General features: G+C 46.0%; 1 protein-coding gene across 4 annotated transcripts in view; it reads left to right on the top strand.

Annotated features, from left to right (window-relative positions):
- Positions 1–15,163, top strand: part of LOC119970694 (protein WWC2-like) — a 352,064-nt gene that overhangs the window by 248,521 nt on the left and 88,380 nt on the right. For all 4 annotated transcript variants that reach the window (XM_038805719.1, XM_038805718.1, XM_038805717.1 and 1 more), the window contains exon 3: positions 6,274–6,477. In XM_038805719.1, coding sequence (XP_038661647.1) covers positions 6,327–6,477 — 151 coding nt within the window. In that variant the 5' untranslated portion in view covers positions 6,274–6,326. The remainder of the gene's footprint in view (positions 1–6,273; positions 6,478–15,163) is intronic.

Raw genomic sequence — 15,163 nt, 5'->3', positions numbered from 1 at the left:
AGGGATTGAAACATGGGGATGCAAATTTTAAATTTGAGACAGTGGCAATCAATGTAGGTTAGTGAGCCTGGGAACTTGGGCCCAGATTTCCACTCACGGGTCGAGTGCGCAGAGAAAAGTGACAGATATGCCCTCGGTTGGGATTTTTGTTCTGGGGCGTCGGGGTAGATTGGAAGTTGGGAAAACGGCGGAGGCTGTCGGATGGGGAGGCTGTCAGATGGAGGGGTGGGCTAGGTGAAAGGCCTGCCTCTGTGCTCTGGTGTTTTGTTTAAGTTATTTTTGAGAAAGATTAAAATAATAAACAATCCTGTCTTCTCACACCCCCTCACCCCACATAGTCCCCATGCCTGATCCAAGTCAAACTATGCCACCTCATTCACCACCACCCACAGCCCCTCATAATACCATAGCCCTCTATACCCCCATGCCAACTCAGTACTAACTCATGCCACCCATTCCCTCACCCACCATTGTATGTCCTTATGCCCTCCATGCCTACTCACCTAGTATCCTTTGACAGTTTCTTGACAGCTTGACAGTTCCAATACATTTACGCATATTTATACACAATCATGCACTCCCGAAGGGTGCCTGACCTCACCCAAAGGGGTACCTTACCTTGCCAAATGGGTACCTTGTTAACAAAAATAAATCGACTGTGTTCAGACATCCTCATACCTAGTCTAATCTGGACACTTCAGGTTTCACACTTCTCGCCTACCAACATCCCACATCAGTGGAGGCGGCTGGTGATTTCAATGCCCAGCCGCTACCGTAAAACCCACGTGCGGGAATTCCCCCCCCCCCCCAAAATAGGAAATGCAGTGTTCGGGGTGGGGTTTAGAGCTTCTCGCTATATCCACGTTTCTTGCCACCTTGGAGAGTCTCTTCATCATAGTGAAAATTTGGACCTTAGTGTCAGAAAAGGTATGGGTAGGAGTTGCTGGTCTCTGTTTCAGTACTGTCCCTTTTTTCCAGGATCTCTGAGCTCAGCAAAAAGTGTCTGACATATGACCAAAGTAATGCTGCTTTGATTGCTGCCTCTCTTATTGCTTTACTGTCCGGGAGATTTAATGAAGAGCACTGTTTGATTAACAGGGACCTCAGCCGACCTGAGGCTAGAAAAAATGAAGGATCGTTTGATTAAACAATCAAGAGTGAATAACTTGAAATTGCCAGGAACGTTGGCACATTACCTCCCTTGTGCCACTTTTAATTGAAATCTATTATATTCAGCTCCAAAGAGCCAATTGCGAATACCTCTTTGTAAATAGAAACAGTTAAGTTAAATGGGGCACACTGATAGAATTTCATGACTGTGCCGCATGTAGAGAGTCACTGAACCGTGGTGATCTCGGGAAGGTCTCTTTCAGTACTATGAGCTGAAGAGTTATCTTTCATTTTTAATTAACACGAGAAACGCTTAATTGCAATAGAGAAACACAGGCTTTCAGAAGGGAAACAAGCGGCCTTTTCTATTTTACAGCCCTGATGTCGGTGGAGGCTCCCGCTTTTGGAGAAGTGAGCAAAATAAATGAGATGACAATGGCACTGTGCAAGGGGCAGGGAAATGTTTCCAATCTTAGTGTGCAGGGGTTCCCGATGCTCTGAAACTGGTCACAATCGCAACTATGTGTGTCAGGATCTATGATGCTGTTCAACATCCTTAGAGAATGCGTATCATTGTTGCACTGACTGTTTCAATTATAATCATCAGAAAATATTGGAACTATGCAGCAAGTCCAACAGTATTTACACTGAGAAAGGGTGCCACTCTAAATGATGGTACTTCATCAGAACCAGCGGCTGCTGGACCTGGAATGATCACCCATCTTTCCTATATTCAAGGCGCTAATGAAACAGCAGTCTATTCGCAGATGTTTTTTCTGCTTGGCATTTTCTGTTACAGATTTCCAATATTTCAAAGTGTTTATACTTAGTCTGTAGGTCACCGAAAAGAAGCTATAGTGCAGGACGCAGAATACATCAGGAGATGATGAAGGCATGTAAAAAAAATGCAGTACATTAACCACGGGTGACTTTAATCTTTATGTGGGTTAGGAAATTCAGATTGGCAGAGATAGCCATGAGGAAGAATTCATAGAGTGTATTCGGGACACTTTCCAAAAAAAAATGTTGTGAATCCAACCAGGGATCGGACTATTTTGGATTTAGTGATGGGTAATGAGGCAGCTTAAATAAACAATCTCAAAGTAAATGATCCCCTAGGAAATAGTGACCATAACACGGTAGAATGTAGCATTCAGTTTGAGAAACTTGGTTCAGAAACAACAGTTCAATAAAGGGAATTGCAATGGAATGAGGGAAGAATTGGTTGGAGTGAAGTAGGAAAAGAGTTTAGCAGAAAAGATGGTTGATCAGCAATGGCAGAAGCTTATGAAAATAGTTCAAGACTCACAACAAAGATATATCCCAGTGAGCAAAAAGGATTTTAGGAAGGGGATAAGTTAACCACGGGTTAACCAAGGAAGTGAATGATAATATTAAACTCAAGGAAAGAACATATAGGGCACATTTGAATGGCCACGCTGTGTCGGAAAAGCTGCTTACCATGGCGCAGTGTGTCCGATAGAAGCCAGGAGATCCCGCTTCTGGGATCGACCCAGCTTGCAATGCCGTGCGAGATCTAACGTGATCCCGTGAGGCATTGCAATGTTAATGGGCGGCATAGTTTTTGGCAAATCTGCATATTAAAGTGAGGCAGCTAGTCTCAATTGTATATGTAGTTTCCCAAGGTACCCGAGGCATTGGAATCAATCCCCTTCACCTCAGAGATATCGGGTGAGCACCATTCAATATTGGTCTCCACAAATAGGGACCAGATGGAAGGGCACTTGTAGGAGTCTTCCAGGGGATAGGAGGCCCCCCAGGTGCATGCCCTTTGGGCAGGATGGTACCCTGGCACTGCTGGTGCCATCCAGGCACCCTGGCAGTGCTAGCCCGGCACAGTGGAAGTGCCACCTCGGTGCCAGCCTGGCACTGCCAAGATACTCAGGTGGCACTGCCAGCTGTCAGAGACACTGCCATGGTGCCGCGCTGACATTTTATGTAACATGGCAATTAGACCGGGGGTGCCCTGCGCGGATGTTGGGGAGGGAACCTCCCAAAGTGAGTTGGGGATGACGGTCGCGTCGGGTCTCCAGAGATCGGGATTTAATTTAAAAATGTCATCCCAATCTCTCGCTACATTGCGGAGTTCTGGCGAGTGGAGCTCTTCAGTGCAGAAAACAGGGTTATGTGCGGCCATAGTCACGCGTTCCCTGCTGAGGCCCCCTATCGATCCTGAGTGCCGTTTAAAAGCGTTGTGGTTCTCAGCGCTCTGAGCATCAGGAAACAGTGTTCACCATGGGACTTTGTTCTATAGCCATTTGGGATGGCCACTTCCAGAACACAAAATGGACACTCACAGAGAATGGAGGGAAATGTGGACAAATACTAGACAACAAGCAGGCACAGAGCCTGAATGTATATTTGGGAAGCAGTTACCAGACGGAATCGAAACTCTGGGTCAATTAACATATTGATGGCCCATCTCCGAGGAACAAAGGACTAACACTCAGGCAGTTGATACTGTTGCAGACATCCCGGCGCCAGTACCCCAACCAAAAGACACAAATAAAGCCAACGGCCCAGCCATCAGGGCACCCACCCCTTTATTGGTTAAGATCGATAACAATGATCGAGAAGCTGCCCAATTAATTGGGACCAAGTTTAAGGCCTGCCTAAAAGCACGCGAAGCCCCTCCAAGTATAAGAAGGAATCCCCACGAGATATTCGCTCTCTTGGATTTGGCTCTCAGGCGGAGAGACCCATCCACCAGCATCACCAGAAGCACGTAAGTTCAAGGTCAACGCTCGCTACGAGACGGATGACCTTAGCTGTTCTCCTGTATCTATTCGAACCCAACAGCCTCAGATCCAAACAACGGCCATTGTTCCTCTGACCAAGTGGGCACCCGAAGTTAAGTATAGGCATTAGCGTTAGAGATAGTTCAGTTTGTAGTACTGTTGAGTAGATCTTACTGTGTGTGTAAATAAATAGTATTGACTTTGAACTAACTAACTGGTATATTGGCTCTTTGATCGGTATTCGGGTTGAACCTTGTGGCGGTATCGGGCAATACCTGGCAACTCTAAAGCAAACATAATTAGGATTGAGAAAGGCAACCATATTAACTGCCATTTTTATAACCAGACAAACATAGCAACAGTTCCCATTTAGTTAAATCGCACCCATAAAGTGGCAAAGATTAATGGTAAGTCAGAGAATTGGGAAAGCATTTTTAATAAAAGCAAAAGTTGACCAAAAAAAAGAGGGAGAAGATAAACTATGAAGGTAAGTCAGAAAGTAATATAAAAACAGACAGTAAGTGCATCTTTCATATATTAAGAGGAAAAGAGAGGCCAAAGTTAATATAGGTCCTTTAGAGAATGAGACTGGGGAAATAATAATGGAAATGGCAGAGGAGTTAAATAAATACTTTGCATCAGTCTTCATGGTAGAAGATCTAATAACTTTCCAAAAATACTAAATAACCAAGGGACAAATAGTGGGGAGGAAATACATACCATAACGATCACTAGAGAAAAGGTACTTGGGCAACTAATGGGGCTAAAAGTCGATAAGTCCCCTGGACTGAGGGGTTGCATCCTCTGATATTAAAGGAAGTAGCTACAGAGGTAGTGGATGCACTTGTAGTAAAGAATCCTTAATTTCTGGAGAAGTCCTAAAGGATTGGAAAAATGCCAATGTAACACATGTATTCACTTTTCCTCTTTTTTTTTAGTCATCCGTTGCTGGTTTCTAAAGTCTTCCCAATCTTCTGGTCCACAAACATAGAATGACAGAAAGTGGGGGCTGTAGACCATTCGGCCCTTCAAGCCTGCTCCGCCATTCAATATCATCATGGTTGATCCTCTACCTCAATACCATATTCCTGCTTTGTTCCCATAACCCTCAATGCCATTAAAACCTAAAAATAAAAATCTCTCCACCACTTGCCTTTGCAGAATTGTACATATTTTATTTCAACATGACACCATCCTAACTTCCTTAGTTAGCCACAGATGGTGTATCCTTCTTGGAGACATCCTTTGTCACTGAAACTTATCTTTGAAACAGAGCTTTGAAATATCTCTTTAAATGTTTGCCACAGCTTCTCTACTATCTTACTTTTTAACCTATTTTCCCATTCCACTTTCACCAGCTCTGTCTTCATACCCTTGTAATATTGCCTTTAATTACATTTATGAGACAAGTTTCAGATCCACATTTCTCACCCTCAAACTAAGGGTGAAATTCTCTGCCACTTGCTGCTAGCAGTGGGGTTCCTGAAGCGGTGGAGAATCGGGCAGCGGTGAATAATTCCAATGCACCAGTCCCCGCTGGTGGTGGAGCGAGGGAGCTGGTTTGATATTTGTTGAGGAGGATTATAAATTTTATAGAGAATATTAATAGCACAGCCTGTTGACTGAAGGAAGAAGCATCCCGTTCCTTAAAGTAGGTGATCACCAGGTAGTGATGTAGGTGCTGGTAATGTGAGTGGTGCTGTGCTAAGGATCAGTGGATTGTGCTCATTATCCTCCACGCACCCTGGATTATTTTAACTCTTGGCAATAGTGTAAAATGGGTGATTTTGGGAAAGGCAGCCTTTTATACAACCAGCCTGATCTTCCTTGCTTTCACTTTGGTTGGATGTACAAGGAGTGGCTAATACATTATCGCCCATTCAAATGGTTGCCAAACCTTAAAATGACCCCTAGTGAGTATCTAATCTTGGTTGGGATATTGTGCAGAGGCAAGCTGGTGAGAACTGAGGGAAGACTCAAAGGCTAATCGTTTGGACCTCTTGAGTAATATTGATGAACTGTTGGCACAAAATTATGTCTGGAATACAGGATACAAAACAGGATTAGAATACCTTAAAATAACGCATTGCCCTAAAAAGCAGTAGGATAAGTACAGGGGAAGTACAATATTTTGTTTGGTGTCCTCTCTGGTATCCCTCCTGTAAAGTGCTTCACAATCTTTTTTACTACATGCTATGTATGAGTCTACGTTGAAAGAATATGGAACACTAAAGCTCCGGTTCTAAGTTGGGATGATTGGCAAATGTAACCAACATCCCTGAGTTTAAATGGACTAGAACCCAGATGTTTGTAAGTTAGAATGACAAAGACTTTGATAAGTCTTTCAGCCTCAAGCCTGTGCTATCTCGAACTGATGGATAATGTATCAATTTTGCCCATTCAGAAACCACCCAATTAGAGGATCCACGAGCACAATGGAGGAAGGAGCAGGAGCGAATGCTGAAGGATTACCTGATGGTTGCACAGGACGCGCTCAGCACTCAGAAGGAACTCTACCAAGTGAAAGAGCAAAGACTAGCACTAGCCATTGACGAGTACATGCGCCTCAATGATGTCTGGAAGGACAAGTCCAGTTCACGAACCAGTTGTAAGTATTGAGACAGAAGTGGCCAGTCGATACCTGTTAAAAGTGTGTTCCTAGTTTGCCTTCCAGATGATAAAAGTCCTCCACCCCCCACCCCATGCACATTAACTGAATGTAGTTCAACCAAACATTATCAGTGACGCAAACTTTATAACTCTCTGCTATTTAGTCAAACCTTACACAATTGCACTTATATATGGCTTGTTACAGAACTTCAGGAATGTGCAGCATTTACTGGATGTTTATAACTGAGTTTTTAAAAGCGTGTCTCCAGAGAATCTTTGCCTTTAGAAACTTGCTTATCTTCTATATTGGAGTGGATGCCCTCGATGGATAATGAAAAATGTGGTAATTAAGAATCCCAGAACACGGTGGACAGAATTTGAAGTCCCCTACTGATGGGTTTGTAGGTTGGAGGGGAGAGCGTTCATAGAATTTCTCAGGAGGGCCACCCACGCTCAACCCAGTTCAAGCCAGTAGGTAGCCAATTTTGGCAGGAGGAGTTCAGGGTTGGAGGAGAAGCCTGGCAGGTCACCCTTGGGTGTGAAAGGGAGGACACCTCCCTCCAGGGCCCCTTTCCACATTGGACACCACCCCCAATCAAAGTATGCCCCCGTGAGAGCTCCTTTATCCTGACGCCTTTCAATCAAGACCCCCAAGCCCCTCCCCTCGCCTCCCTCAGTCTTGTAATACAGGGCTAAATACCTCAGCCTCACACAGTCCTGTAATATAGGACCAAGGTACCTCAGCCTCACACTCCTGTAATATACAGCCAAGTACCTCAGCCTCACACAGTCCTGTAATACAGGGTCAAGTACCTCAGAGTCATAAAGACCTCATAGGAAAATATCCCAAGGTTCGCCAGAGAAGTGCAATCTGATAAAAAAAGACTGAGATCCCCTTGGCTTTCCTAACCTTAAAACAAGTAGATATATTTAATCTAAGAGATACGTGTTAAGAAAGGCCTTAAACAAGGATAGGGAGGTAGAGGAGCAATCAGGTTGAATGACAGAATTCCAGAAGTTTAGAGTCTGGCACTGAATCCACAGACATCACGCTGGCGTTTCACTCTTGACTTTCCTGAAAAAAGGCAAGAGCGATTCTCCTACCTGCAGCGGTCTAGCAGGGTCCCGGGGAGCTGCTCGACGACCGGTCAGGAGTCCGCGCATGCGCACGGCAACAGTCTGCAGCGGGTGCGCCATTGCGGACTCGGACCACGGACGGTCATCGAAAATGTAGCCCCCCCCCCCGAGATGGTGTGCGCCCATCGATCGAAGCCGCCCAATTGCTGCCCCGGCCGCCGATGAGGCCCCCCCACGTTGCTCGATCCTCGACTGAGTCCGCAGCCGCCACCCAAGGTTCCCGACAGCCAATACGTGGTTGGAACCACGCCATCGGGAACTCGGCCAGTTTTGCCTGGAGTCTGGTTGTATAGGGACAAGACTAGTTCGTGGACTCCATGTGCAGGATTGTCAACGCAATATGGGACTGGAATCAGAGGTGGGTGGGTGTGCAATTCAAGACCAATCTGCCAGTTACCCACCCCCCAATCGATTTCCTGGAGGCCAGGTTGTGGTCAGAACGGGAAGCCGGTAGTTGTTATGGCCATTAATTGGCAATTAAGGCAAATTATCTGAGGTCACATTTGACCGCAACATAAGATTGCAAACACAAAACCTAAAACTTGCACATATCTTTGATAATGGATCCCCCAATCAAATCTATTTCTCAGATTAACATATTTGGTTTTACACTGGGGTGAATTCTCCGCTGGCGGGATTCTCCATTCCCGAAAGAGACTCCCTAACTAAAGAGCCCCCCTCCTTCTGAGACTCCCTAAATAAAGAGGCCACACAGAGATCCCAGAGATCTTTATTTAGGGGTCTCTGGGGTTCTCTTTATTTCCGGGCCTCTGGAGCTCTCTGGGTGACCTCTTTATTTAGGGGTCTCTGGGAGTCTTTTTATTTAGCGGATCTGTTGGGTGTCTCTTTAATTAGGGGATCTCCTCATCCAGCAGAGGGCAGCAGAGCAGAGCTACTGATCAGCTGTTCTGGGGAAATTTGCATACGTGCAGTGCGGTCAGCCTAAGTTGAAGGTGAATCTGCGAAGGGGACCCGAGGAGTTTGAGTGAAGGCAATCATCCAGCAGAGGGCAGCAGAGCAGAGCTACTGATCAGCTGTTCTGGGGAAATTTGCATACGTGCAGTGCGGTCAGCCTAAGTTGAAGGTGGTTTGTGGAGAGGCTGTTGGCAAGTGACAGTTAAACCCGAAACACTTCGTGAGTGTTTCCCACCCTACCTCCTCCTCTAACCAACCCCCCCACCCCACGGTGGTTGGGAAGCGGGAGCAGGGGCCTGTCGTGAAGGTGAGTGAGTGCCTTTAAATTTGCTTACCTTTGAGCGGGAGCAGGGTTTGAGGTAATATCAAGTAAGCTCTTCCTTTCTTTTTCTTTTTCTTGTTATTTTTTAAATCTAGAGGTGATGTCAGGGAAGGCAGTACAATGCTCCTCCTGCAGAATGTTTGAGGTGAGGGACGCCGTCAGTGTCCCTGCTGATTTCATCTGTGGGAAGTGCACCCAACTCCAGCTCCTCAAAAACCGTGTTAGGGACCTGGAGCTTGAGCTGGATGAACTTCGGATCATTCGGGAGGCAGAGGGGGTCATAGATAGGAGCTTCAGGGAAATAGTTACACCAAAGACTGGAGATAGATGGGTAACTGTAAGAGGGACTGGGAAGAAGCAGTCAGTGCAGGGACCCCCTGCGGTCGTTCCCCTGAGTAACAAGTATACCGTTTTGGATACTTGTGGGGGGGACGACTTACCAGGGGTAAGCCATGGGGTACGGGCCTCTGGCACGGAGTCTGTCCCTGTTGCTCAGAAGGGAAGGGGGGAAAGGAGTAGAACATTAGTAATTGGGGACTCAATAGTCAGGGGCACAGATAGGAGATTTTGTGGGAGCGACAGAGACTCACGTTTGGTATGTTGCCTCCCAGGTGCAAGGGTACGTGATGTCTCGGATCGTGTTTTCCGGGTCCTTAAGGGGGAGGGGGAGCAGCCCCAAGTCGTAGTCCACATTGGCACTAACGACATAGGTAGGAAAGGGGACAAGGATGTCAGGCAGGCCTTTAGGGAGCTAGGATGGAAGCTCAGAGCGAGAACAAACAGAGTTGTTATCTCTGGGTTGTTGCCCGTGCCACGTGATAGTGAGATGAGGAATAAGGAGAGAGAGCAATTAAACACGTGGCTACAGGGATGGTGCAGGCGGGAGGGATTCAGATTTCTGGATAACTGGGGCTCTTTCTGGGGAAGGTGGGACCTCTATAGACAGGATGGTCTACATCTGAACCTGAGGGGCACCAATATCCTGGGGGGGAGATTTGTTAGTGCTCTTTGGGGGGGTTTAAACTAATTCAGCAGGGGCATGGGAACCTGGATTGTAGTTTTAGGGTACGGGAGATTGAGAGTATAGAGGTCAGGAGCACAGATTTGACTTCGCAGGAGGGTGCCAGTGTTCAGGTAGGTGGTTTGAAGTGTGTCTACTTCAATGCCAGGAGTATACGAAATAAGGTAGGGGAACTGGCAGCATGGGTTGGTACCTGGGACTTCGATGTTGTGGCCATTTCAGAGACATGGATAGAGCAGGGACAGGAATGGTTGTTGCAGGTTCCGGGGTTTAGGTGTTTTAGTAAGGTCAGAGAAGGGGGCAAAAGAGGGGGAGGTGTGGCGCTGCTAGTCAAGGACAGTATTACAGTGGCGGAAAGGATGCTAGATGGAGACTCTTCTTCTGAGGTAGTATGGGCTGAGGTTAGAAACAGGAAAGGAGAGGTCACCCTGTTGGGAGTTTTCTATAGGCCACCTAATAGTTCTAGGGATGTAGAGGAAAGGATGGCGAAGATGATTCTGGAAAAGAGCGAAAGTAACAGGGTAGTTGTTATGGGAGACTTTAACTTTCCAAATATTGACTGGAAAAGATATAGTTCGAGTACATTAGATGGGTCATTCTTTGTACAATGTGTGCAGGAGGGTTTCCTGACACAATATGTTGACAGGCCAACAAGAGGCGAGGCCACATTGGATTTGGTTTTGGGTAATGAACCAGGCCAGGTGTTAGATCTGGAGGTAGGTGAGCACTTTGGAAACAGTGACCACAATTCGGTGACCTTTACGTTAGTGATGGAAAGGGATAAGTATACCCCGCAGGGCAAGAGTTATAGCTGGGGGAAGGGCAATTATGATGCCATTAGACATGACTTAGGATGTGTTGGTTGGAGAAGTAGGCTGCAAGGGTTGGGCACACTGGATATGTGGAGTTTGTTCAAGGAACAGCTATTGCATGTTCTTGATAAGTACGTACCAGTCAGGCAGGGAGGAAGGGGTCGAGCGAGGGAACCGTGGTTTACCAAAGAAGTGGAATCTCTTGTTAAGAGGAAGAAGGAGGCCTATGTAAAGATGAGGCGTGAAGTTTCAGTTGGGGCGCTTGATATTTACAAGGAAGCGAGGAAGGATCTAAAGAGAGAGCTGAGACGAGCAAGGAGGGGACATGAGAAGTCTTTGGCAGGTAGGATCAAGGAAAACCCAAAAGCTTTCTATAGGTATGTCAGGAATAAAAGAATGACTAGGGTAAGAGTAGGGCCAGTCAAGGACAGTGGTGGGAAGTTGTGTGTGGAGGCTGAGGAGATAAGCGAGATACTAAATGAATACTTTTCGTCAGTATTCACTCAAGAAAAAGATAATATTGTGGAGGAGAATGCTGAGACCCAGGCTATTAGAATAGATGGCATTGAGGTGCGTAGGGAAGAAGTGTTGGCAATTCTGGACAAGGTGAAAATAGATAAGTCCCCGGGGCCGGATGGGATTTATCCTAGGATTCTCTGGGAAGCCAGGGAAGAGATTGCTGAGCCTTTGGCTTTGATTTTTAGGTCATCATTGGCTACAGGAATAGTGCCAGAGGACTGGAGGATAGCAAATGTGGTCCCTTTGTTCAAGAAGGGGAGTAGAGATAACCCCGGTAACTATAGGCCGGTGAGCCTAACGTCTGTGGTGGGTAAAGTCTTGGAGAGGATTATAAAAGATACGATTTATAATCATCTAGATAGGAATAATATGATTAGGGACAGTCAGCATGGTTTTGTGAAGGGTAGGTCATGCCTCACAAACCTTATCGAGTTCTTTGAGAAGGTGACTGAACAGGTAGACGAGGGTAGAGCAGTTGATGTGGTGTATATGGATTTCAGTAAAGCGTTTGATAAGGTTCCCCACGGTCGTCTATTGCAGAAAATACGGAGGCTGGGGATTGAGGGTGATTTAGAGATGTGGATCAGAAATTGGCTAGTTGAAAGAAGACAGAGAGTGGTAGTTGATGGGAAATGTTCAGAATGGAGTTCAGTTACGAGTGGCGTACCACAAGGATCTGTTCTGGGGCCGTTGCTGTTTGTCATTTTTATAAATGACCTAGAGGAGGGCGCAGAAGGATGGGTGAGTAAATTTGCAGACGACACTAAAGTCGGTGGAGTTGTAGACAGTGCGGAAGGATGTTGCAGGTTACAGAGGGACATAGATAGGCTGCAGAGCTGGGCTGAGAGGTGGCAAATGGAGTTTAATGTGGAGAAGTGTGAGGTGATTCACTTTGGAAAGAATAACAGAAATGCGGAATATTTGGCTAATGGTAAAATTCTTGGTAGTGTGGATGAGCAGAGGGATCTCGGTGTCCATATACATAGATCCCTGAAAGTTGCCACCCAGGTTGATAGGGTTGTGAAGAAGGCCTATGGTGTGTTGGCCTTTATTGGTAGAGGGATTGAGTTCCGGAGCCATGAGGTCATGTTGCAGTTGTACAAAACTCTAGTACGGCCGCATTTGGAGTATTGCGTACAGTTCTGGTCGCCTCATTATAGGAAGGACGTGGAAGCTTTGGAACGGGTGCAGAGGAGATTTACCAGGATGTTGCCTGGTATGGAGGGAAAATCTTATGAGGAAAGGCTGATGGACTTGAGGTTGTTTTCGTTAGAGAGAAGAAGGTTAAGAGGTGACTTAATAGAGGCATACAAAATGATCAGAGGGTTAGATAGGGTGGACAGCGAGAGCCTTCTCCCGCGGATGGAGGTGGCTAGCACGAGGGGACATAGCCTTAAATTGAGGGGTAATAGATATAGGACAGAGGTCAGAGGTGGGTTTTTTACGCAAAGAGTGGTGAGGCCGTGGAATGCCCTACCTGCAACAGTAGTGAACATGCCAACATTGAGGGCATTTAAAAATTTATTGGATAAGCATATGGATGATAAGGGCATAGTGTAGGTTAGATGGCCTTTAGATTTTTTCCATGTCGGTGCAACATCGAGGGCCGAAGGGCCTGTACTGCGCTGTATCGTTCTATGTTCTATGTTCTATGTTCTATGCTGGTGGGGGGTGGTGGAGTCTGGTAGCGGGAAGTGGATCTTGCATTTTTGGGGGAGGGTGGCCCTCCGATGGACTTTACGGACAATTCCCTTTAAGAGTTACCCAGTTGGCCCATCGCAAGATCCACAGCATTAAATACATGCTTGTCAGGACCAGCATTAAATCTTGCCCACACGGTGGCACAGTGGTTAGCTCCGTTGTCTCACAGCGTCAGGAATCCGGGTTCAATTCCATCCTCAGGTCACTGTCTGTGTGGAGTTTGCACATTCTCCCCATGCTTGCGTGGTTTTCCGCAGGTGCACCGGTTTCCTCCCACAGTCAAAAGATGTGTAGGTTAGGTGAATTGGACATTGTAAATTGCCCCTTAGTGTCCAAATGTTATGTGGGGTTATGGGGTTACAGGGTAGGATGGGGAATTGGGTCGAGGCAGGGTGATTTTTCGGAGGGTGGGCGAAGACTCGAAGGGCCAAATGGCCTCCCTCTGCACTGTAAGGATTCTATGAACCACAAGGGCCCAGATAATATGGTGCCCAACCCGTTAATAGGATGCAATTGGGTCTTAATGTCGCAACTCCACTACCAGCGGCGAAAGGTTTAGAATCCAACCCATTGCTATAAATCCATATTGATTTATTAAGGGGGTGTTTACCCTACCTGACTGATTTAAAATGACCATTTTGCATTAATTAATGTATTTTGTATCAGTTTTTCCCCGATTCCCTCAGGATTTTGTGCCCCCGTCGCCGTTTACGCTGACGGCTAATGCAGGCTCAAAATTCCAACAAATGGAAAAAAGAAACAAATAATCTGATTGTGCCAAACGCACATATCACATTGAAATAGTTCACGTATTTCAATTGATGGAGATGGTCTGAGATATCTTGCACTGTTTAAGTTCTGTATTTGTACTGAATCAAAACTACTGAAGATGAAATATAAAGACAAAATCTAAAAATTTATGGTAGAGCAGGATCGAGGGGCCGAGTGGCCCACTCCTGTTCCTTGTTGGTATGGTCCTATAACTAAGAATGTGCTGTAATCCATTGGAAAACTACTGAGAAAAATTAACAGAGAGGCGTAGTTAATTCTAATCCCATCAGTTTGTAGTTTCTCAAGGTAGTCTGTGTAAATGTGCTTTATGGGTCTCTAGTTGGTAATAAAATGCCTGAGTTACATTCCTTAAAATGATCCATTATTCTCAGAGGGAGAAGGGCACATTAGTCTGCTGGTAATAGAATTGTACATTGCCTGGTGATTGATATTGAGATTGAACGTAGTCTTGCTTGCAGTGCATTGCCGGTGGATGTAGAATGCCCTTCTTCCCTGAAGCAAGAATTTATCATTCACAATGGTTCAGGAACAAAAATGGGAATCAATTTTTAAAGTTTGCATTGGCAGCTGGGTTCTGATGAAAGGCATACATCACCGTAATTGTGATCTATTGGTTTTCATCTCAGTCCCAATACTGTAGGGAAAGCCATTGAATGCCAAGAGGGAGTGGTTATGCTCACTCCTGTTAAAGATGGTCATTGCTTGATACTTGCCTGGCCCTAGAGTCACCTCCCTCTTATGAGCCAAAGCCACGATTCCTTTGGTGACCGGATGCAAGTAAGCATGGCTTGCTTCATTATTGAGAGATTATAGACAGAGTTGAAGATTGAAAAATCAGCAACAAACCACTTCACCTCCGACTTTATGATAGAGAGAAGTCATTGATGATAATGAGGCCAAGGGCGCAGCCCTGAGGAAGTCTGTAGAGATTTCCTGGGGCTGAGATGGTTGGTCTCCACCAATCACAAGTAACTTTCTTTCCGCCAGATGTGTCTTCAGCCAAGGAAAAGGTTTTCCTCTGATCCCCATTGCCTTCAGTTTTCCGAGGGCTCTTTGATATTACATTATGTAACATGCTGTTCTGAGAACAAGGGCAGTCAATCTCACCTCACCTTTAAAAGTCAACACTCCTGTCCACATTTGAATTAAGTTGCTCTTTTGGTTACTCTTTCTCTTGGCAACATTTTTAAGATGGCGACCGTTTGAGAGAGGGCTCCATGTTGACAGGGAAATGAAGACTCCAGAACAGCGATCAGTTGTGCGGGAGCAGCCTAGTTCAACATAATTATATCAACTGCAACTCGCGGAGGAGGTGTCCAGCTCATTCTCTCAACTCTCCTCAACAACCCCCCTCCTGAACTCCAAAGACACCCCTCTCTGCCTTTATGGATGGGTTATTCGGTCAGCACCAGATATGTGACATCCCAGAGTATTTAAGGAAGTGGCCCTGGAAATATTGGATGCA

The sequence above is a fragment of the Scyliorhinus canicula genome, chromosome 8, assembly GCF_902713615.1.
Source record: "Scyliorhinus canicula chromosome 8, sScyCan1.1, whole genome shotgun sequence".
Classification (NCBI taxonomy): Eukaryota; Metazoa; Chordata; class Chondrichthyes; order Carcharhiniformes; family Scyliorhinidae; genus Scyliorhinus; species Scyliorhinus canicula.
The sequence above is the reverse complement of the archived record's forward strand: the minus strand, read 5'-3'. Positions and strand labels throughout refer to the sequence as shown.